Raw genomic sequence first — 25,216 nt, forward strand, 5'->3', positions numbered from 1 at the left:
TCTGTGCACCAGAGCACCCAACACCACAGGTATGACGATGCTAAATAGCCATTGCAAGGCTTACACTAATAGCCTGCTCTTGAAATATGAGTAAAACATTAGAGCTCATTCCGCAGGAATGTCCATCAGAGTTCATCAAACAGTAAATAGTAATGTTCTACTGATCAAGTACAAAAGGCCTGCAAACAGGGCATTCAATAAAAATGATTGAAAAATTGATGGGGCTTTGAGGAAGAATCACTTACTGCACCCAGCTGAGACTGTAGTCACTTTCCTACTTTGTTTAACATCCTCGTGTTATCCCAGCCAAGAATAAGTTGTCAAATTTCCCAAATAAGGAAATCAAATACAGTCATGTATCTGATGTGAAGAAGACTGAAACTTCGAGCCAGTCTTTCGCTGACTGGTGTGAAACCGATTCTAAAATCACTTCTGAGCGACGACCCAGCGATCTGTTGGTTGTCGGCCGTTTACGTTGTGGAGAGATGCTACAAACCCAGAGTTCTCTTGTTTTCCTGTGTACAACAACTGACTGAACAGTTCAATCTGCCAGACCACAAGGGGAACTTTCTGCAATGTGATAACCTTTAGAATCAGTGAAATTAAATGAAATTTAAGGAGCCTCTCATAATAGAGAAACCCAGGAGAGTGGCCCAGAGAAAGGAAATTGCCTCTATCAAACACTTTTCACAGGCAAAGGATAGTCCAAAGTGTTTCACAGCCATTCAAATTACATTGTGGTCACTGCTGTTACCTAGTCAGATTCAGCAGTTAATTCAAACACCAAAGGAGGATCAGGGAGCTAGGCCAAACAGCCTAACTGGTCTGAACTGGTGTTTGTGCTCCACACACGCCTGCCCTTACCGCACCCCGCCTCTTCCTGTAACCCTATCTGTGTATTCCTGTAGTCCTTTCTCCCCCATCCATATTGCTCGAGTTGAAAATGGCGCCTCAGAAATTGGAACTCACTGCTTCCCGAACATTTTGTTTATCCTTCTGCTGTAGAAAGGGGACCAGGCAAATTGGTTTTGCATCTATGAGTTAGGCTTTTAGTTCTGGCCAGTACTGAGTCCAAGAAAAGTCTAAAGACAACTCAAAAGAGGTGGAGCTTTAAGAGTTGGGGATTGGCAGAGCAAAGAAGGCTGCCCGGGTAGCGCAGTGGCACAGTGATTAGCACTACTGCCTCAAAACGCCAGGGACCCGGGTTCAATTCCGGCCTCGGGTGACTGTGTGGAGTTTGCACGTTCTCCCCGTGTCTGCGTGGGTTTAATCCGGGTCCTCTGGTTTCCTCCCATACGCCAAAAGATGTGCAGGTGAGGTGGATTGGCCATGCTAAATTGCCCCTTAGTGTCCAAAGTTGGGCAGGTTAGGTGGGATTACGGGGAAAGAATGTGAGTTAGTTGGCCCTAGAGATAATGGATGCACGGGTTATGGATTTCAACAGAGAGTGCAGTCAGGCAGAAGGAGAGTGCAGGGACCGTGGCTGCAGCAGAACAAAAGAGGAAGTTCAGGAGATATTTGACCCCAGCCACATCGGCAAAGACACGAACAAGAGTTGCCTGAAGTATGGAACTGTCCTTCGGTTGGTCGAGACACTGCATCATTTTCTGATGCGGTCCATATTTCTGCTGCCATTAATTGTCATACAGAACACAAAGAAGGCAACGTTTACCAAAAAAAGCAGAGGGACTGCAGATGTGAAATACAAATGGAATTGAACCTCTCTAGCTGCTTGGGCCTGGCAGCAACTGAGGAGTGAAAACACGTGAAGAATTGGGTGCAGAAACTTGATCAGCAATGGAAGCTGAGAAATAAATCAACCCCGTTACTAAAGTAAAGAAAAATTAGAGAATCAAACCCAATTTCCCAAGGCTTCTGCTCTCCTTTCCTTCAACAATAGTGGAAGCCACTCTTGTTGTCAACCTCCATCCCTCTCCATTCCAGATTCATTCAGTGATTTTCCCACCCTCATTGATTGTTATTGTTTTAACACCTCTTACTTCAATGCAGTGATCTCCAGCAGCATTTCAAAAGGTCCGGTTAGGCATATATCATAGAATCAGAGTATCCTCGAATCCCTACAGTGCAAAAGGAGGGTTCATCATGTCTGCACTGACCCTCTTAAAGAGCACCCTAACCTAGGCCCACCCTCCGTCCTATCCCCATAACCCCACCTACCCTTTGGACACTGAGGGGCAACCCACCTAACCTGCATATCTTCAGACCAGAAATCCCTCATTTTCACCTTTTCCTCACAAGAACAGGATCTGCCAGAGCGTCTGCATTCAAAACGTTAACCTGAATTTCCTCTTCATGAAACACACCCACAGGGGCTCCAGAACGGTTCCAAACAATCAGAACCCTGAGGAAGGCTGCTAATAATGCAAAATACCTGCCTGGCCTGCTCATGGCACAAGTTCCCCACAAACCCTGCAATGTTTCCACATGGGATGCTAGAAATCCGCCATCCACGGGAAGTATTTTAAACTCGCCCGCAATCTATCATTTTGCTGTAAACGGGAAGGAAGTAATAAAAACATAAGTAAGATTTACTCAGCAGGATTTACTCCTAATTAAATTAGCTTTTGCCGGCTTGTATGCAGTTGTTTCACTGATCGCTGGTGGGTTGATATTGTGTTAGATTCTTGCATACACATCTATTGATTTCTTCTTAATCCGCCCATTTGGTCTAAGAGTTTCTTCCAGTTACTGCGCAGATCCTAGCAGCATTTGCGCACTATTGTGTCCCATTCAGCCTCTATTGGCTGCACTCCACTTTGGCGAAAGCAAAGGATTTTGTGGGGTCCTGTAAGCACTGCTGGCGGCCTTTCACACCATTTTCTTAATTAAAAAGAAAGTAAGGAGGTACTTGTGTTCATAAAATAGCCTTTCATGACTCCAGAATGCCTCAAGAAGCTTTACAGCCAAGGAAATACTTCTGAAGTTAAATTACTTCTGTGTCGGGGGAAACGCTGTGGCCAATTTAGGCATAGCAAGCCCCCACAAACAGTAATGTGATCTTTTATGCCAACCTCAAAGGGCAGACAGGACCTTGGTTTAAATCTTGTCTGAAAAACAGCACCTCCAACATCGGGTTTTACAGCACAGGAAAGAGGCCCATCGTGTCTGCGCCAATTTTCCAGCACTTGGTCCATGTGCTATGGCATTTCAAGTGCTCATCTAAATGCTTCTTAAATGCTGTGAGGCTTCCTGCCTCCACCACGCTTTCAGGCAGAAAGAGTGCCAGATTCCCACCACCCTCTGGGTGAAAAAGTTTCCCCTCAAATCCCCTCTAAATCTCCTGCCCATTACCTTAAATCTATGCCCCCTGGTTATTGACCCCTTTATTAAGGGGAAAAGTTTCTATTTATCTACCCTATCTATGTCCCTCATAATATTGTACACCTCAATCAGGTCTCCCCAAGCCTTCTCTGCTCCAAGGAAAGCAACCCCAACCTATCCAATCTGTCTGCATAGCTGAAATACTTCAGCCCAGGCAACATTTCCTCTGCACCCTTTCTAGTGCAATCACATCGTTCTTATAGTGCGGCGGCCAGAACTGCACACAGTACTCTGGCTGTGACCTAATAGGTGTTTCATACAGCTCCATCGTACTCTCCTGGCTTTTATATTTGATGCCTCAGTTAATAAAGGAAAGTATCTCATATGTCTTTTTAACCACCTTATCCACCTGTCCTTGCTTCAGGGATCTTTGGGCACGCACCCTCTGTACCTTTGTACTTCCTGGCATCCCACTGTTCATTGTGTACTTCCTTGCCTTGTTAGTCCTCCCAAAATGCATCACCTCCAACAGTGTGGCAGTCCTTCGTTGCACGAGAGCATGGGTGAAATTCTCCGATATCGGCGCGATGTCCGGCGCCCAAAACGGCGCAAATCAGTCGGGCATCGCGCCGCCCCAAAGGTGCGGAATCCTCCGCATCTTGGGGGGCCAAGCCCCAACCTTAAGGGGCTAGGCCCACACCGGACTAATTTCTGCCCCGCCAGCTGGCGGAAATGACATCTCCAGGCGGCGCATGCGCGGGAGCGTTCGCGGCCGTTCACGGCATTCCCGCGCATGTGCTGTGGAGGGAGTCTCTTCCGCCTCCGCCATGGTGGAGACCGTGGCGAAGGTGGAAGGAAAAGAGTGCCCCCATGGCACAGGCCCGCCCGCAGATCGGTGGGCCCCGATCGCGGGCCAGGCCACCGTGGGGGCATCCCCCGGGGCCAGATCGCCCCGCGCCCCCCCCCCCCCAGGACCCCGGAGCCCGCCCGTGCCGCCTTATTCCGCCGGTAAGGTAGGTGGTTTAATCTATGCCGGCGGGACAGGCATTCTAGCAGCGGGACTTCGGCCCATCCGGGCCGGAGAATCGCAGGGGGCGGGGGGGCCCGCCACCCCCACCGAATACCCGGTGCCGGAGAATTCGGCAACCGGCGGGGGCGGGATTCACGCCAGCCCCCGGCGATTCTCCGACCCGGCAGGGGGTCGGAGAATCTCGCCCCATAAGTCTATACTTTGTAAATATTAAATACAATTTCTAAATGTAGCCCTAGTCAATCCTCCTTTCGAAAGAATGCATCTTGGCCAGCTTCAGGCAGTACACTCCTCTGTTTCCCCCAGTGCTAGATCTGGACATGTCTTTGAGTTTGAAGAAAACAATGCATACTCCAGTTTATTGAGATCACTAAAGGGATCAATAGAAAATCTGTTGACGTCGTCAAAATAAAGGTCAATGAAATATTGATAACCTATCTCTAAATGTCATTTAGTAAATATTGTGTTATATATCATTATTTTCTTTCCATTTATAATTTATTGAAGTTCATGCATATACTGTGCACTTCCTGAATATGTTTTTGATTTGATTTATTATTGTCACATGTATTAGTATACAGTGAAAAGTATTGTTTCTTGCATGCTGTACAAACAATGCACACCGTACATAGGGAAGGAAGGAGAGACTGCTGAATATAATGTTACAGTTATAGCAAGGTGTAGAGAAAAGATCAACTTAATACAAGGTAGGTCAATTCAAAAGTCTGATGGCAGTAGGGAAGAAGCTGTTCTTGAGTCGGTTGGTACGTGACCTCAAACTTTGGTATCTTTTTCCTGATGGAAGAAGGTGGAAGAGAGTATGTCCGGGGTGTGTGGGGTCCTTAATTATGCTGGCTGCCTTTCTGAGTGTGGTGAACCACTGTAATAGGAGATGTAAGGTAAGACCTGCACTACAGGTTCGCCGGTAGCTCCTGCCGGCTGGCTCTGCCCACGGAGAACTGTATAAATATGCATGACCTCCAGTGCCCTGCCATTTCACCAGCTGCAGCAGGAGGCCACGCATCTGACTGTAATAAAGCCACAGTTGTACCCAACTTTAGTCTTTGTGCAATTGATCGTGCATCAATTTATTACAGTCAGATTTTCCACAGAATGGATATCAGAATTAAGCCCGATTGCTTGCAGCTGGATCCGCACTCGCCCGACGCCAGAAAAGACTTTACTCACTGGCTAGCATGTTTTGAGGCCTACATAAAGGCTGCGGACCCCGAGCCAACGGAGGCTCAGAAGATAAACGTCCTGTACTCCAGACTGAGCTCCAGCGTGTTCCCGTTGATCCAAGACACCACGAATTACACACAAGCAATGGAACTCCTTAAGGAACACTACGCGCAGAAGGCGAACACGCTCTTCGCCAGGCATGCACTCGCCACCCACTCGCAACTACCTGGTGAGTCCATCGAAGACTTCTGGCGGGCCCTAATTCCACTCGTCTGGGACTGTGACTGTCAGGCCGTTACGGCCGCTGAACACGCGAATCTCCTCATGCGCGATGCCTTCATGACGGGGATTGCGTCAGACTGCATCCGAGAACGATTACTGGAAGGGGACACGCGCAAACTGGCGGAGACGAAAACCTTGGCGCTCTCCATGATGGTCGCATCCTGTAACGTACAATCGTGCCCCTCTCGCCGTGCTGCCCACCCTTCTACTCCTTCCTACCCCTCCTGGACCCCGCCGACGACCTCCTCAGCTGGGGCCCTGCCTTCCCAATACGTCTGTGCCGCACGCCGATCCGCGCACCCCGGGGGTCCCCGCTGCTACTTCTGCGGTCAGCAGAAGCACCCCCCCAACACTGTCCGGCCCGCCCTGCAGTTTGTAAAGCCTGCAGTAAAAAGAGCCACTACGCGGCGGTGTGCCAGGCCCGTGCAGTCGCTGCGATCGTGCCCGCTATCGCCCCCTCCCCCATGCCAGATGCACAATGGAAGCCGCCATCTTCTCCTCCTGGGTCCATGTGCGACCAATGAGTGCCGCCATCTTGTCCCCCTTCGGCCACGTGCGCCCCATTGGTGCCGCCATCTTGTCCTGACCCCGCAATGTGCGCACCATGGGTGCCGCCATCTTGTCCCGACCCCGCAATGTGTGCACCATGGGCACCGCCATCTTGTCCCCCACTGGGTCTCCGGACATCCCGACATCGGAATCGCACACGCTCACCACCCGAAGCATCCGATGGCTACCCGCAGCTCACTTCGATGACGCTGGACCAATCTCTCCCGCACAACCTGGCCAACGCGTCGACAACGGTTAACATCAACGGCCACGTGACCTCGTGCCTGCTGGACACCGGGAGCACCGAAAGCTTAATTCACCCAGATATGGTAAGGCGCTGCTCCCTCGCGGTCCACCCTGCCAATCAAAGGATCTCCCTAGCCTCCGGGTCCCACTCCGTCCCGATCCGAGGCTTTTGTACAGTCACCCTCACTGTCCAGGGCATAGAATTTAGTAACTTCCGCCTCTATGTCCTTCCTAATCTCTGTGCTGCACTCCTGTTGTGCCTGGACTTCCAGTGCAACCTCCAGAGCCTCACCCTCAAATTCGGCGGGCCCTTACCCATCCCCCTTACCGTTTGCGGCCTCGCGACCCTCAAGGTCGATCCCCTCTCTCTTTTGCCAATCTAACTGCGGATTGCAAGCCCGTTGCCACTAGGAGCAGACGGTACCGCACCCAGGACAAGACCTTCATCAGGTCCGAAGTCCAGCGGATGCTTAAGGAGGGTATTATCGAGGCCAGCAACAGCCCCTGGAGAGCCCAAGTGGTAGTGGTTAAAACTGGGGAGAAACACAGGATGGTCGTGGACTACAGCCAGACCATCAATCGGTACATGCAGCTCGACGCGTACCCCCTCCCACGCACATCTGATATGGTCAATCAGATTGCGCAGTACCGGGTCTTCTCAACAATTGACCTTAAATCCCCCTACCACCAGCTCCCCATCCGAAAGTTGGACCGGCCATACACTGCCTTCGAGGCGGACGGTCACCTCTACCACTTCCTTAGGGTCCCTTTCGGTGTCACAAATGGGGTCTCGGTCTTCCAAAGAGAGATGGACCGAATGGTCGACCAGTACGGTTTGCGGGCCACCTTTCCGTACTTAGATAATGTCACCATCCGCAGCCATGATCAGCAGGACCACGATGCCAACCTCGATAAATTCCTCCGCACTGCCACTCTTCCCATCATTATAAAAAAACGGATCCTTTAACTCCTAGTGAATGATTCAGGAGATCAGGGGACCAGTAGCATATTGATGGTGTTACCAGATGAGTAGTCCAGAGACAGGAGTTCAAATCTCACCACAGATACCCTGGAGAATTTAGTAAATTTAATAAATCTGGAATTAAATGTGTTATTCCGTCATTTCACTGTAAGACCGTGAGAACGAGTGAATACTAAGCTTTATTATCCAGGAACTCGCCTGCCAGTATCTGTTGTACAAATGAGTGCCACCCACAGGTGGCCGGTCTATATATCCCCCCGGGGTTCCAGTACAGTACCTGGAAGTAGACTGTATTATCATTTCCAGGTCATAGGTCACAGCACTATACAGACAGTTCATACTTAGGTGAATACATTCACCACATTCACCCCCTGTTAAAAAAATCAAGTCCAGCGGGGGTGACATGGGGTCATCAAATGTTCAGTCTGTCTGGAGGCCAGATTGTTCTTTAAGACCTCCTCAGCTCTGGCGGTGCGGTTGTTGCAGGTGGTGACTCCGGGGGCGTTGTGGCTGGAGCTGGAGCTTCAGTCCGGCGTGTCGGAGACGATTGAGGGGTGGGGTAGGCAGAGTGGTGGTGGGTGGCATCACTGCAGGTTCGGGGCAATACAGGAGACCCAGGGAGGTGTAAGGGGTGCTGGGGGTGGCGATAGGCAGCGGGGGGATGGGCGCGTTGGCAGGGGAACCAGAGAAGTGGTCATCGCTTGAACATTATAGATGAAAGGCTGTGAGAAATGTTGCAGAGTACCCAGCCTCTGCCTTGTATGCATGGTATATGGCTAGTCTCATAAAACGTCTGGTCAACAGTAGCACCACCTCAAGGTATTAATGGGGCGAAGTACGGGGAAGACCGTGGCATTGTGGTGATTTCACTGGACTGATAATCCTGAGTACAATGGTTTCAATCCCACCATGACAGCTGGTGGAATTTAAATTCAGTTACTACATTTAAATTCAGTACAAAGAACAAAGAAACGTACAGCACAGGAACAGGCCCTTCGGCCCTCCAGGCCTGTGCCGACCATGCTGCCCGGCCGAGTCCCTCTATTCCCATCCTATTCATGTATTTGTCAAGATGCCCCTTAAATGTCACTATTGTCCCTGCTTCCACCACCTCCTCCGGTAGCGAGTTCCAGGCACCCACTACCCTCTGTGTAAATAAACTTTCCTCATACATCTACTCTAAACTTTCCCCTCGCACTTTAAACCTATGCCACCTAGTAATTGACCCCTCTACCCTGGGAAAAAGCCTCTGACTATCCACTCTGTCTATGCCCCTCACAACTTTGTAGACCTCTATCAGGTCGCCCCTCAACCTCTGTTGTTCTAGTGAGAACAAACCGAGTTTATTCAACCTCTCCTCATAGCTAATGCCCTCCATACCAGGGAACATCCTGGTAAATCTCTTCTGCACGATCTCTAAAGCCTCCACATCCTTCTGGTAGTGTGGCGACCAGAATTGAACACTATACTCCAAGTGTGGCCTAATTAAGGTTCTATACAGCTGCAACATGACTTGCCAATTTCTATATTCAATGCACCGGCCAATTAAGGCAAGCATGCCGTATGCCTTCTTGACTACCATCTCCACCTGTGTTGCCCCTTTCCATGACCTGTGGACCTGTACACCTAGATCTCTCTGACTGTCAATACTCTTGAGGGTTCTACGATTCACTGTACATTCCCTACCTGCATTAGATCTTCCAAAATGCATTACCTCAAAAATGCACATTTGTCCGGATTAAACTCCATCTGGCAACTCTCATTCTGCACCCGTCCATTGCTACTCTCTGCCTTCTATGACCTAGCCAGTTCTGTATCCATCTTGCCAGCTCACCCCTCATCCCGCGTGACTTCACCTTTTGTACCAGTCTGCCATGAGGGACCTTGTCAAAGGCCTTACTGAAGTCCATATAGACAACATCCACTGCCCTACCTGCATCAGTCATCTTTGTGACCTCTTCAAAAAACTCTATCAAGTTAGTGAGACACGACCTCCCCTTCTCAAAACCATGCTGCCTCTCGCGAATACGTCCATTTGCTTCCAAATAGGAGTAGATCCTGTCTCGAAGAATTCTCTCCAGTAATTTCCCTACCACTGACGTAAGGCTCACCGGCCTGTAGTTCCCTGGGTTATCCTTGCTACCCTTCTTAAACAAAGGAACAACATTGGCTATTCTCCAGTCCTCCGGGACATCACCTGAAGACAGTGAGGATCCAAAGATTTCTGTCAAGGCCTCAGCAATTTCCTCTCTAGCCTCCTTCAGTATTCTGGGGTAGATCCCATCAGGCCCTGGGGACTTATCTACCTTAATATTTTTCAAAACGCCCAACACCCCGTATTTTTGGATCTCAATGTGACCCAGGCTATCTACACATCCTTCTCCAGACTCAACATCCATCAATTCCTTCTCTTTGGTGAATACTGGTGCAAAGTATTCATTTAGTACCTCGCCCATTTCCTCTAGCTCCACACATAGATTCCCTTGCCTATCCTTCAGTGGGCCAACCCTTTCCCTGGCTATCCTCTTGCTTTTTATGTACGTGTAAAAAGCCTTGGGATTGTCCTTGACCCTATTTGCCAATGACCTTTCATGACCCCTTTTAGCCCTCCTGACTCCTTGCTTAAGTTCCTTCCTACTTTCCTTATATTCCACACAGGCTTCGTCTGTTCCCAGTGTTCTAGCCCTGACAAATGCCTCCTTTTTCTTTTTGACGAGGCCTACAATATCTCTCGTTCTCCAAGGTTCCCGAAATTTGACGTATTTATCCTTCTTCCGCACAGGAACATGCCTGTCCTGAATTCCTTTCAACTGACATTTGAAAGCCTCTCACATGTTAGATGTTGATCTACCCTCAAACATCCGCCCTCAATCTAGGTTCTTCAGTTCCCGCCTAATATTGTTATAATTAGCCTTCCCCCAATTTAGCACATTCACCCTAGGACCACTCTTATCCTTGTCCACCAGCACTTTAAAACTTACTGAATTGTGATCACTGTTCCCGAAATGCTCCCCAACTGAAACTTTTACCACCTGGCCGGGCTCATTCCCCAATACCAGGTTAATAAATAAAAGGACAATTAGGGAGACTTATAATTTTCAAAAAGTCAGTAATGGTGATGTTGTTTAATGTCAAGGAGATATGACTGCTCAGAAGGACATGACCCGTGTTACGACACCTTGGGCGAATGCATGGTCAATGAGGGTTTTTACACTTTTACCGACCTGGCTGGAGACATTTAAGGCAGAAGTTGCTTCCGCAGGCTAGCTTGGAGCATTCAAACCGCCCGGCTGAGAGCTGATGGAGAGAGCCTAGAGTGGCTGTGTTCTGCTTCCTCGGATTTCACAGAACTGAGACAAAATAGAGCTTGCTTCTTCTGCTCCAGAATCTTCCACAAGGCTCCACCAATGCCAATCGAGAATCCGTCACAGGCCCGATTGCAAACAAGTTAATTGGCTGCTGGCCAAGTCCATCAACATGGCATCACGGAGCATCAAGGGGAGACTTTGGCCAGTACGTTAGACCAGGGGGTGTTTTCAGTTTAACCACAGTCTGCAGGTATAAAACAAAATCTGTAATGTTGCAGGGACAAGATTAAAAGAGAAACACAAAACAGACACGGATTTGAACCAGTTTCTTAACCTGGCACGACTGTGACGCAGTATTAAGGTCTGCTAAAAACTGGCACTGTCTTCGTTATCAAGGGAGCTGAATGTTGTGATATTACCAGTGAACAGCTCTACTCCTTACCTTATGACAGAGGGAAATAAATCGATGTAGCACATGCGTCCAGTGAATATCTGGACAATTTGTTCCAATTGCTAAGCAATAGAGAAGATCAATCATTGCTTGGTTTACTGCTAGGTTTTCCGCTGATCTGGAGTCAGGCATTTATCTCAGGATTCTGTACAAAGTGACCTGGGTTTGCTTCTGGGGACCTCTTTCCCCAGAGTTACTGAGTGAGCAGTGGCACTAAAGAGTCAGGCCAATTTAGCAACTAAATATCACAACTATGCTACAGTCCTCGGGCGACCTTGTGCGTGATGCCGTAAAGTGTGTTGAAGGCATCCAGTGGCAGCTAGTTACTGCACTGCACTGTTTTCTCCACCGTGATAGATTGAACTTCTGAAAATAATTTCACTTCTAGTGCGGTTCGGAACTATGAACAACACTTGATCGGCTTTTGTGTTTCTGCCTGCCGCACGTCTTTAGGATTTCAGATTACAAACCTTGGGGAAACTTGAGGACAATCTGTAGAATCTTCAGGTTCCATTTCAAGGTTAGCGTCCCTGTCTGCTTATTAGAGCTGGATCATTAAGGTGGGTTACGTCAAGAACTATTTCTTTGCACAAAGGCTGGTGGAAATCTGGAACACTCTTCTGGAAAAGCTGTTGAGGCAATGAAAAATCTCAAAATGGAGAGTGATTAAGGGTAACAGAACCAAGGCAGCACATGAAATACATAACACACTTGGATGTTAGACCAACTTCAAAGACCCTGCTCCTGGTCCTATGCCTAACTAGGTCCCACAATCTTTCTACCTGTGATGGTGATATGTGATACTTTGCTTAATGTCTCTCCTGATGCCTTCCCTTTTCAGGATATGAAACTAATGTTCTCTCGGGGTATGAGATGCAAATCCACAATAAAGCTATCACACAGGCTGTCCTGCTAGAATAAAATTGGTGGCAGAATGGCCTTTCCTCACTGGATTTTCTTAAATTCTTAAACCGAGGTTTGGGTTACAGCACAGGGTTTAATTTCCTGCTGAAGCACAGTAGTCAATGTACTTGCATAAAGTTTCATTTGTGTGCATTTTTTACATGGTTATCCTATTTATTTTAATTGCTTTTTGCTGCATGAATGAAAGTAGCAAAGAGGTTCTGAACCAATAGGATTTTAGTGGAAATGAGCTCAAAAATACATCCTGACACCAAGACACGCTTTGTTGCTGCAATGTTTCCAAAGCTCACAGCTTAACCTGTTTGAAGCTTGGTGGGGCAACCTTTAGTGTGGGCAGCTCGCTTTTGCTGTGTCCCATGATGCTCCAGACATGCTCTCAGTGATTGACTCAATGAGGCCAATCACATACATCGTTCTGCCTGACTGACACGCTGCGGCAATTCATAATTTTTACCTGACTGAGGCGATGAGCCAATCACATTCAACATTCTGCCTGGCTCATTGGGGAAACCAGGTCCTGTTTGCAGCATGTGGAGACAATAAACTGTTGGACTACCGTCCATCCAAGATGACTGGCTGGCTGACTGGACCAGTATTTAACGGAGGCGTGCAATCTGCTAGCTGTTACTCACAGCCAAGGTTTTGCTATTTATTGCTGGAAATAGAATGGTAGCTCTACTTGGGAAGGAGAGTTTAAAAGGCTTTGCTGAGAATTGGCTGATCAAGATCTTATCCTTTGGGGGACAGGCTGCTCATTGTCTCCCGAATGAGAAGAAGTGGATGATGAAAGGTTAATCCAATCCTATTGAGAAGCTGCCTTCTGTCTGTTTATAAATAGGAAGAGATTGCATTGCAGAACAAGTTGTCATTGTCTCATTGTAAGTGGCTGCACAGGAGGGAAAAGATTCCCTCTACGCCTAGAAATAGCAATCCGGCACCTCACTTTCGCGTTGGGGGAAGAGGGCCTCATATGTAACAGCAAGTGGGGATGTCTCTGCTCTGCCTCCCCCCCAATTCCCTTCCATGCCTGAAAGCTAAGCCTTAGTCGCACTATGGTTGAACTCTCACATCCCAGCCAAAAGAATGGTTGGTTCAGGCCCCAGTCCAGAGCCTTGCACGCGCTATCTTGACTGACACTTCAGTGCAATGCTGAGGAAATGCTGCTCTGTCAGAGCTGCCATCCCTCAGAAGGGATATTAAACCAAGGTCCTGCCTGCTCTCGCTCTTAAATTGACGTAAAAAAAAAATTACATGGCCAGGATTCTCCGATCCCGCATCCAAGTTCTGACGTCGGCGTCAACAGCGGCGCGAGGCACTCCGGCGGCAACAGGCCTCCAGGCCCAGGTATTCAGCCCTTCCTAGGGGGCTAGTTCAGTGCCGGAATGGTGTCCGCTGCTCCGGCGCTCGAAAGCCGGCGCGCCATGGCTGTCGCGAGTTTACGCATGTGCGCCAAGGCCAGAGCGAGTCTGCGCATGCGCGTGGGTTCCTGTCTCCGCGCCAGACCCCGGGCAATATGGCGGAGCCCTACTGGGGCCCGGCGCGGAGGAACATAGGTCCCCCACGGAAATAGCCCACCCGCCGATCGGTAGGCCCCGATCGCGGGCCAGGTCACCGTGGAGGCCCCCCCCCCCCCCCCCCGGAGTCGGATCCCCCTGCCCCCCCACCAAGACGGCCCCCACAGCCAGAACTCCGAAGTCCTGCCCGGTAGGACCATACGTAGCCTACGCCGGCGGGACTCGGCCGAACTCGGCGCTTTTAACAGCCCCCGACCGGCGCGGTGGTGATCCCACGGGTGCCCGAGAACCGGATCCGGAGAATCGGCGGGCCGCTGTCGGAGCGGCGTGGCGCGATTCTCGCCCCCCCCCCCCCCCCCCCCCAACCGGCGATTCTCCGACCCTCAGTCCGAAAAGGTTAACCTCTTATTCCCAAACTATGACCCCTAATTCTGGACTGCTCCACCAGCGGGAGTCTACCCTGGCTAATCCTGTGAGAATTTGTAAGTTTCAATGAGACCCCCCCCCTTCACACTCTTCTAAACTCCAATGAATACAATCCTAACCGACTTAGTCTCTCCTAATAAGATAGTCCCAACATCCCAGAAATCAGTCTGATAAACCTTCGCTGCTCTCCCTCTGTAGCAAGAACATCCTTCCTCAGATAGGAGAACAAAACTGCACACAATGCTCCAAGTGTGCAATAGCACCCTGCTATTTGTGAACTCCTGATTTGTGCAGCTTGGCTGTTGTGTGTCCTACATGAAAACTGTGACTTTCATCGAGTGTTTTGGGGAGGTTTGAGTTGTGAGACGTGTTATAAAAGTGCAAGGCTTTCTTTCTGACAACTCTTTTTATGACAAGGTAGATTGTGAGTGTCATCATCACAACAGCTGTGCCCAGCCCTGTCGTCACCTGGCAACCACATTGTGGTGATGTGCCTGTGCACAGTTCTGTATATAGTTAGTAATGCGACATCCAACCAGCCGGTGGTGATAGAGATCCATCACGTGACTCAAGACACCCGCCATTTGCTAGCAAGACGTGCAAGAAGACAGTCGCACAGAGTATCTCTAGGGGAATTCACTGAATTCATTTCGCTGCAATCGTCTGTCGAGTAGTTCCTTCGTTATTTTTTCCATGTGTTTATTTATTTATTTTAAAATAAATTTAGAGTACCCAATTAATTTTTTTCCAATAAAGGGGCAATTTAGCGTGACCAATCCACCTACCCTGCACATCTTTGGGTTGAGGGGGCGAAACCCACGCAGACACGGGGACAATGTCCAAACTCCACATGGACAGTGACCCAGAGCCGGGATCGAACCTGGGACCTCGGCGCCATGAGGCAGCAATGCTAACCACTGCACCCCCATGCTGCCCGAAACGTGTTCATTCATAAATTATCTTTATAGTTAATAAACTATGTGTTCTGTGTACATCATTACAACAGTTACATCACAGAACACAACATGCACGAGCATTTCCGAGCAGGGGTCACCAAGCAGTAGGAACACCGACTGCTGTGGACAACTGTCAGGTCCCCACCAGTGTATCGGCAACCAGATAACTCAACACGGACCATGAACTTGGGATCTTCTAGTCTCTGTGGATTGGTAGAATGCCAAAATTGCCTGTACCTACCAGGGGTGCTGGTTCTGAGCTGCAAATGGGGTGAGGTGGGTGGAGTGACTGGGTGAAGTAGAGGGATGGATTCCCACTCCTAAATTAAGGAATGGCTGAGCTGTCCCAAATTTCATGGAGACTCCAAATCTTTGTTAAATCCCTTGAAAAGTGCAAGGTTACGTTATAGCAATGATCATAAATATAAAGAGGGAGCCGCTACTGGCTAACAAGGCACAAATTCCGCTATAATCCTTGACCCGCCTAAAGCACGGTTTGTGTTCTGAGAGACTCCCTTGGTGTTGGGTCAAATGAGGGCAAACTCCTGAGCATGGTCTGGCTAGGTTTATCAGCTCTGCTGGCTTTTATTTCGGAAGAGGTAGCCTGAGGCACCCAATAATTCTTGAGGTCCCATTGATCTCTCTTGAATACTTGTTGTTTAAATTGCTAAAATTGCCAACCTTCAACAAACTCTGCCAGAAAGCTGAATAAATAACTGAGCTGCCTTTCTGACAGCGCAGGTAATCCGTACTGGTAATGGGGTGTGATGAGGATACAGTGGGGCGTGATGTCTGACTCATAACAGGGAATAAAAACAGAAAATGCTGGAAATATTCAGGTCAGGCACCATCTGTAGATGAGGCAACAGAGTTAACGACACCCTGAAAGCATTTGATACTCCCGACATTAAGGTTCAACATATAATTGTCCTCCCTTAAATTGATGCGTGCACAGCAGTCCTATGTTAACTCAATGCTCTTACTTCATGGGCAGAATTTAATGCTCTCCACTAAGGCATAGTTTGGTGAGGGGAGGGCACTTAATCAGGCGGAAGGTTAACGGGTGGAGACCCTGCCACCTTCCCACCTCTGCCACAAAGGTTATCCTGTCCCGCTGCCAATTAAAACCCTTATATGTGTGATTACTGACCAGTTAAAGGCCTCATCCTGCCACCACTGGTACTCTCTCTCAGCGGCAGGCAGGGGCTTGCCATGTGGGGAGCCCAAAAAACTATGTCGGAGGTTGCTTGCAGGCTTCTTTCGTTCAATGGCGCTCAGTCTCTTGAACAAGGGATCTGACAATTTGAAAGTTGGGCCCACTGAGAGCCACTTCCTCACCCTTACTGCCAGTCCCCATCGGTCAACTGTGGCTTGGCTCCCTAGGCCACCCTGGTTGTTGGGCAGTTGCATTATTGGTAGCAGCCACCACTCCCCAGGGCTGCCGCAATGATGGATTAACATAGAGGGAGTTATAGGGCCACTGGTAAAAGTCATCATAATGCAGCCGCTGGGCTGAAAAAATGCAGCTTTACTGGCAGTCGGGTGCATGGCAAAGGCAACCAAACCGGGCAGCACTATAGCACAGTGGTTAGCACAGTTGCTTCACAGCTCCAGGGTCCCAAGTTCGATTCCCGACTTGGGTCACTGTCTGTGTGGAGTCTGCACGTTCTCCCTGTGTCTGCGTGGGTTTCCTCCGGGTGCTCCGGTTTCCTCCCACAAATTCCGAAAGATGTGCTATTAGGTAATTTGGACATTCTGAATTCTCCCTCCGTGTACCCGAACAGACGGCGAAGTGTGACGACTAGGGGCTTTTCACAGTAACCTCATTGCAGTGTTAATGTAAGCCTCCTTGTGACAGTAAAGATGATGAAATTTAATTACATTTATTAACCATCGAACATCAATCCGGGTGTTGGATTGTATTGGGGGGGAGGTGTAAATGTTGGGCGGGATTTTCCGACCCTGCGCCGGATCGGAGAATCGCTGTGGGGAGGAGCAAATCCCACGCTGCCGGGCCGCCGGTGCGGTCGCCACGGCGCCGGTCAGGGGCCGCTCAACACGGTCCCCACGGCGATTCCTCGCGCTTGACAGGCCGAATGCCCGCCGAGTTCGGCCGAGTCCCGCCAGCATTGTTCGCGTGTGGTCCTACCCAGCGGGACCTCAGCATTCTGGCTGCAGGGGCCGTCCTGGTGTGGGGGAGGGGGGATCTCAAGGGGGGGACATCCACGGTGGCCAGGCCCGCGATCGTGGCCTACCGATCGGCAGGCGGGCTAATCCCGCGGGGGGGGGCCTATGTTCCTCTGCGCCGGCCCCCTGTAGGGCTTCGCCATGTTGCCTGGGGGCCGGCGCAGAGAAGGCAACCCACGCGCATGCGCAGAACCGCTCCAGCCGTGGCGCGCATGCGTGGACCCCCACCGGCCGTGGCACATTTGCGCGGACCCGCGCCGCCCGTGCAGGCGCCCGTAATGGCAGCTGGAGCTGTGCAAAGTGCTCGAGTGTCATGCTGGCCCCCTGTGCGGCGCAGGATCGCTGCTCCTAGGGGCCAGATGGTGCCGTCGTAAAACGCTCCGGCATTTACGACGGCGTCAACATTTAGCCCCATAATCAGAGAATCCCACCCGTTGTCTCATAGTCTAAATTATCCACATTATCTAAATTTTATCTTGCAGTTAATTATTTTACCATAGTATGAACTATATACATTATCAATGAAATTGTGTCTCGGGAGTGTGCGGTGCCGCGTGTCGGGTGTGTGCGGTGCCGCGTGTCGGGAGTGTGCGGTGCCGCGTGTCGGGAGTGTGCGGTGCCGCGTGTCGGGAGTGTGCGGTGCCGCGTGTCGGGAGTGTGCGGTGCCGTGTGTCGGGAGTGTGCGGTGCCGTGTGTCGGGAGTGTGCGGTGCCGTGTGTCGGGTGTGTGCGGTGCCGTGTGTCGGGAGTGTGCGGTGCCGTGTGTCGGGAGAGTGCGGTGCCGTGTGTCGGGAGCGTGCGGTGCCGTGTGTCGGGAGCGTGCGGTGCCGTGTGTCGGGAGCGTGCGGTGCCGTGTGTCGGAGCGTGCGGTGCCGTGTGTCGGGAGCGTGCGGTGCCGTGTGTCGGGAGCGTGCGGTGCCGTGTGTCGGGAGCGTGCGGTGCCGTGTGTCGGGAGCGTGCGGTGCCGTGTGTCGGAGCGTGCGGTGCCGTGTGTCGGGAGCGTGCGGTGCCGTGTGTCGGGAGCGTGCGGTGCCGTGTGTCGGGAGCGTGCGGTGCCGTGTGTCGGGTGCGTGCGGTGCCGTGTGTCGGGAGTGTGCTGTGCCGTGTGTCGGGAGTGTGGGGTGCCGTGTGTCGGGAGTGTGCGGTGCCGTGTGTCGGGAGTGTGCGGTGCCGTGTGTCGGGAGTGTGCGGTGCCGTGTGTCGGGAGTGTGCGGTGCCGTGTGTCGGGAGTGTGCGGTGCCTTGTGTCGGGAGTGTGCGGTGCCTTGTGTCGGGAGCGTGCGGTGCCATGTGTCGGGAGCGTGCGGTGCCGTGTGTCGGGAGCGTGCGGTGCCTTGTGTCGGGAGTGTGCGGTGCCTTGTGTCGGGAGTGTGCGGTGCCGTGTGTTGGGAACGTGAGGTGCCGTGTGTCGGGAGCATGCCGTGCCATGTGTCGGGAGCGTGCGGTGCCGTGTGTCGGGAGTGTGCGGTGCCGTGTGTCGGGAACGTGAGGTGCCGTGTGTCGGGAGCGTGCGGTGCCATGTGTCGGGAGCGTGCCGTGCCGTGTGTCGGAGTGTGCGGTGCCGTGTGTCGGGAGTGTGCGCTGCTATGTTCTGGGAGTCCCGTCTCTGTTTTAAGCAGAGTCTCTTGCATTTATTTTGTTGGTTAAATTGCTCAGGACCAGCACATGTGCAATGATGTGAAAATGGTGACCCGAATCTCTGGCTCGAGGAGGTCAATATGAGAAATACAATTCATTTTCCCAACCTGGGCCAGCAATGATCAGAAAGAATGGTTCTGCAGGATTTTGACTTCTGGAGGTAGCAACAAAAATGTGCTGTTTTTTTGGGTTGTCTATCTTGGTTGAAAGGTGCTAAGAAATATGAGTCTAAAATCACTTTGACTTGGGCGGGGTGCTCTTTCTAGGGGCCGGCACAGACTCGATGGGCTGGGTGGCTTCCTTCTGCATGGAAGATTCTATGATTCACTAATGATTTGGACTGTTTCCTTCCATGAAAGAATAGGTCCTTCCTGTTACTGATGTTCTCTCCTTTTCTTTCCCTTCAGCTCCCCCAAGGTTCATGAAAGTTCCCAGTGACCAGATTGGCGTTTCAGGAGGAGTGGCATCGTTTGTTTGTCAAGCGACAGGATCCCCCAAACCTCGAGTCACGTGGAACAAGAAAGGAAAGCGAGTGAGCTCCCAGCGTTTTGAGGTACGTATCCGCACTGATTAGTGGATGTTTTCTGACAAGTGCAGGTACGAATCAATTAATACTGACCCCAGAATGTAATAGGTCGCCAAGACTGCATTCTTTCCACTCAAACACTGGAGTTTCAGATCCGCCCAATCAGACTGCCTTCCCCTATCGTTGATGTGGGTGTTGATTACTAGCTTGAGCTCTAGAGATCAACGTTTGATATCCAAGGTAGAATCACAGCAAAAAATAAACAACTTATATTTATGTAATGCTTTTAATGTGATGAAATGTCCTGAGGCGTTTTTCAGGAGCATTACTAAAGAAAGTATGACACCTCGCCAATAAAGGAGATGAGGCCAGGTGACTAAAATCTTGGTCAAAGAGGTAGGTTTTAAGAAGTGTCTTAAAGGCGGAAAGCGAGATAGAGGGGCAGAAGATTAAGACCATAAGACAGGAGCGGAAGTAAGGCCATTTGGCCCATCGAGTCCACTCCACCATTCAATCATGGCTGATTTCAACTCCATTTACCCGCTCTCTCTCCATAGCCCTTAATTCCTCGAGAAATCAAGAATTTATCAACTTCTGTCTTAAAGACACTCAACGTCCCGGCCTCCACCGCCCTCTGTGGCAATGAATTCCACAGACCCACCACTCTCTGGCTGAAGAAATTTCTCCTCATCTCTGTTCCAAAGTGACTCCCTTTTATTCTAAGGCTGTGCCCCCGGGTCCTAGTCTCCCCTGCTAATGGAAACAACTTCCCTACGTCCACCCTATCTTAGCCATTCATTATCTTGTAGGTTTCTATTAGATCTCCCCTCAACCTCCTAAACTCCAATGAATATAATCCCAGGATCCTCAGACATTCATCGTATGTTAGGCCTACCATTCCTGGGATCATCCGTGTGAATCTCCGCTGGACCCGCTCCAGTGCCAGTATGTCCTTCCTGAGGTGTGGGGCCCAAAATTGCTCACAGTATTATAAATGGGGCCTAACTAATGCTTTATAAAGCTTCAGAAGTACATCCCTGCTTTTATATTCCAAGCCTCTGGAGATAAATGACAACATTGCATTTGCTTTCTTAATTACGGACTCAACCTGCAAGTTTACCTTTAGAGAATCCTGGACAAGGACTCCCAAGTCCCTTTGCACTTCAGCATTATGAATTTTGTCACCGTTTAGAAAATAGTCCATGCCTCTATTCTTTTTTCCAAAGTGCAAGACCTTGCACTTGCCCACGTTGAATTTCATCAGCCATTTCTTGGACCACTCTCCTAAACTGTCTAAATCTTTCTGCAGCCTCCTCACCTCCTCCATACTACCTGCCCCTCTACCTATCTTTGTATCATCGGCAAACTTAGCCAGAATGCCCCCAGTCCCGTCATCTAGATCGTTAATATATAAAGAGAACAGCTGTGGCCCCAACACTGAATCCTGCGGGACACCACTCGTCACCAGTTGCCATTCCGAAAAAGAACCTTTTATCCCAACTCTCTGCCTTCTGCCTGACAGCCAATCGTCAATCCATGTTAGTACGTTGCCTCGCATACCATGGGCCCTTATATTACTCAGCAGTCTCCCGTGAGGCACCTTATCAAAGGCCTTTTAGAAGTCAAGATAGATAACATCCATTGGCTCTCCTTGGTCGAACCTATTTGTTATCTCTTCAAAGAACTCTAACAGGTTTGTCAGGCACGACCTCCCCTTACTAAATCCATGCTGACTTGTCCTAATCCGACCCTGCACTTCCAAGAATTTAGAAATCTCATCCTTAACAATGGATTCTAGAATCTTGCCAACAACCGAGGTTAGGCTAATTGGCCTATAATTTTCCATCTTTTTCCTTGTTCCCTTCTTGAACAGGGGGGTTACAACAGCGATTTTCCAATCCTCTGGGACTTTCCCTGACTCCAGTGACTTTTGAAAGGTCATAACTAACGCCTCCACTATTTCTTCAGCTATCTCCTTTAGAACTCTAGGATGTAGCCCATCTGGGCCCGGAGATTTATCAATTTTTAGACCTCTTAGTTTCTCTAGCACTTTCTCCTTTGTGATGGCTACCATATTCAACTCTGCCCCCTGACTCTGCGGAATTGGTGGGATATTACTCATGTCTTCTACTGTGAAGACTGACGCAAAATACTTATTTAGTTCCTCAGCTATTTCCTTGTCTCCCATCACTAGATTACCAGCGTCATTTTGGAGCGGCCCAATGTCAACTTTTGCCTCCCGTTTGTTTTTAATGTATTTAAAGAAACTTTTACTATCATTCCTAATGTTACTGGCTAGCCTACCTTCATATTTGATCCTCGCTTTCCTTATTTCTCTCTTTGTTATCCTCTGTTTGTTTTTGTAGCCTTCCCAATCTTCTGACTTCCCACTACTCTTTGCCACATTATAGGCTTTCTCTTTTGCTTTGATGCATTCCCTAACTTCCTTTGTCAGCCATGGCTGCCTAATCCCCCCTCTGATAACCTTTCTTTTCTTTGGGATGAACCTCTGTACTGTGTCCTCAATTACTCCCAGAAACTCCTGCCATTGCTGTTCTTCTGTCTTTCCCACTAGGCTCTGCTCCCAGTCGATTTTCGTCAGTTCCTCCCTCATGCCCCTGTAGTTACCTTTATTTAACTGTAACACCTTTACATCTGATTCTACCTTCTTTCTTTCAAATTGGAGATTGAATTCTACCATATTATGATCACTGCCTCCTAAGTGTTCCCTTACTTTAAGATCTTTAATCAAGTCTGGCTCATTACATAACACTAAGTCCAGAATGGCCTGTTCCCTCGTGGGCTCCATCACAAGCTGTTCCAAAAAGCCCTCCTGTAAACATTCAATGAATTCCCTTTCCTTTGGTCCACTGGCAGCATTATTTACCCAGTCCACCTGCATATTGAAGTCCCCCATGATCACTGTGACCTTGCCTTTCTGACATGCACTTTCTATTTTGTGGTGCATTTTGTGTCCCTGGTCCTGACCACTGTTAGGAGGCCTGTACATAACTCCCATTATGATTTTTTTGCCTTTGTGGCGCCTCAACTCTACCCACACAGACTCCACATCATGTGACCCTATGTCGTTTAGTGCTATTGATTTAATTTCATTCCTAATTAACAAGGCAACCCCGCCCCCTCTGCCCACCTCTCTGTCTTTTCGATAGGTTGTGAATCCCTGGATGTTTAAATACCAGTCCTGAACCCCCTGCAATCACATCTCTGTGATGCCTACCACATCATACCTGCCAGTCACAATCTGGGCCACAAGCTCATCTACCTTGTTCCGTACACTGCGCGCATTTAAATATAGCATCTTTAATTCTCTATTGACCGTCCCTTTTCGTTTTCTTAGTGTGGTGGACCTTGGTTTACTGAGCCTTTCCATACACTGTGTCATATTTTGTGGGATTGGGACTATCGTAACCTCTCCTGAGGTTTTGTCTTCTCGTGCTTTTTTGTATTCCTAAGCAGCTACGCTTCCCACTGATTACTTCACCTCGTGGTTCCCTGACTTTCCCTTCCCCCCCCCAATCTCTAGTTTAAAGTCCTATTGACCACCCTATTTACTCTTTTCGCCAGAACACTGGTCCCAGCTCGGTTCAGGTGGAGACCATCCCAACGGTATAGGTCCCCCCGTCCCAAAACTGATGCCAGTGTCCCATGTAAAGGAACCCCTCTTTCCTACACCACTCTTTCAGCCACGTGTTAACTTCCCTTATTCTTGCCTCCCTATGCCAATTTGCACGTGGCTCAGGCAGTAATCCGGAGATTATGACACTTGAGGACCTGTTTTTTTAATTTGAATCCTAGCTCTTTATAATCTCTAAACAGGTCCTCTTTCCTAGACTTGCCTATGTTGTTGGTACCGATATGGACCACAACAACTGGATCCTCCCCCTCCCTCTCCAGTATCCTTTCAAGCCGGTCAGAGATGTCCCACACCCTAGCACCAGGCAGGCAACCTACCATGCGGGACTCTTTATCCTGCTCACAAAGGATACTATCTATCCCCCTGATAATAGAATCCCCTACAACTACAACTTGCCTATTTACTCCCTCCCCTTGACTCATCCTTCCTGCAGCCCTGTTCGCCATCCACACAGGGAGCAAGTGCCTCATACCTGTTGGACAGGGTCAAGGGCTGAGGCTCCTGAGTTCCTGACTGCTGGTTCCCTTTACCTGCCTGACTTGCAGTCACACCCTGCTGTCCCTGGCCACTGGCAGGATTTAAACTACTTACTCTGATAGGTGTGACTGCCTCCTGAAACACAGTGTCCAGGTAAGTCTCCCCCTCCCGGATGTGCCTCAGTGTTTGAAGCTCAGACTCCAGCTCATCAACTCTGAGCCGGAGCTCTTCGAGCAGCCAACACTTACTGCAGATGTGGTCGCTGCAGCTCGCAATGGGATCTGCCAGCCCCCACATCAAGCACATCACCTGACAAGCCATCACTAATTAATTAATTAGTTTAATTTAAGTTTACGAGTTTAGCTGTGTTTTTTTTTTAATTTGGGGCAGATTTGCTATCAACCACTCAGATCACAGCTTCCGTCACGTCATTTTTGGGAAAAGAAACTGGAAAACAGGAAGTTACCGTTAGGTTTTTATACTCACAGAGACTGCTCCTCCTCCTCCGAACGGCTCCCAAAATTAGGCCCGAAGAAAGAGAGAGAACCAAACAGTCGGGAAAAAGCACCTTCTCCCACTCTTCACCGAATTACCTCACTGCACTAAATTACCAAATTCTCACTCTGTCTGTGTCTCACTCACTCAGGCTGTGTCTCCTTGACCAGCACAATGCTTACTAAGTGCGCTTTCTGTCTGTCTTTAGGATGACTCACACTAAAACTTCAAAGAGAAGAATACAATGTGTACCTTTGTGCCCCTTAACAGGCCTCAGGTGACTGCCAGATAACTGCCTCTCAACAATTAGGGTGGGGGCAGCTTCAGCCAATCAGACACTAATCTACACTGCACTTTAACTGAAAAACAGCGCAATTAGATTAACCACTTACCTTTCCTGGTTACCTCACTGCACCAAATTACCAAATTCTCACTCTGTCTGTGTCTCATTCACTCAGGCTGTGTCTCCTTGACCAGCGCAATGCTTACTAAGTGCGCTTTCTGTCTGTGTTTTATACAGACTTTAGGATGGCTCACACTAAAACTTCAAAGAGAAGGAAGGAACCTCCAGAGCCTAGGGCCTAGACAACTGAAGGCCTGGCCATCAATGATGCGGTTATTGTTATCAGTGAACTCAGCCCCTCCTGCAGTAGACTTTTTGACATGGATTCACCTGTAATGCTTTAACAACGAAGATTTATTTTTCAACATTTTCTACCATTGTCTCTCAAAACTGGAACACACAGATCCAACACATGGATCACTGTCTCTTTGAAAAGTTTTGATTTTTCGCACCACCTACCTACCATGCCAGGTCTCCTCGCTGCTAGATCATTCCGTGGTGTCACCAGTTGGGAGTCACCGATGTCCCAGTGTGTGTCTCCAACTGCAAGAAAAGTCAACTTTGGACTAACTGAGAGTCAGCACTGAGTCTTTGCCTGGTCAAGAGATTCGGAGATGGCTGTCATGGCAACCGTCAATCGTCATGGGCCCGACTGACAATTGACTTCTCAGGGGTCTTATTAACAGGCAGTGAGGAAGGGATGTAAAATATGTGGTGTCCACAGAGGTCAAAAGCTTCAAAATGTGTGTTGAAAGTAAAAATCCA

General features: G+C 49.5%; 1 protein-coding gene across 1 annotated transcript in view; it reads left to right on the forward strand.

The window, feature by feature from the left end:
• The window catches only part of LOC140395214 (receptor-type tyrosine-protein phosphatase delta-like), a 634,165-nt gene that overhangs the window by 250,799 nt on the left and 358,150 nt on the right, over positions 1–25,216 (forward strand). Inside the window, exon 3 of the mRNA XM_072482754.1 lies at positions 19,363–19,508. Coding sequence (XP_072338855.1) covers positions 19,363–19,508 — 146 coding nt within the window. The remainder of the gene's footprint in view (positions 1–19,362; positions 19,509–25,216) is intronic.

The sequence above is a fragment of the Scyliorhinus torazame genome, chromosome 18 (assembly GCF_047496885.1).
Source record: "Scyliorhinus torazame isolate Kashiwa2021f chromosome 18, sScyTor2.1, whole genome shotgun sequence".
NCBI classification, from domain to species: domain Eukaryota; kingdom Metazoa; phylum Chordata; class Chondrichthyes; order Carcharhiniformes; family Scyliorhinidae; genus Scyliorhinus; species Scyliorhinus torazame.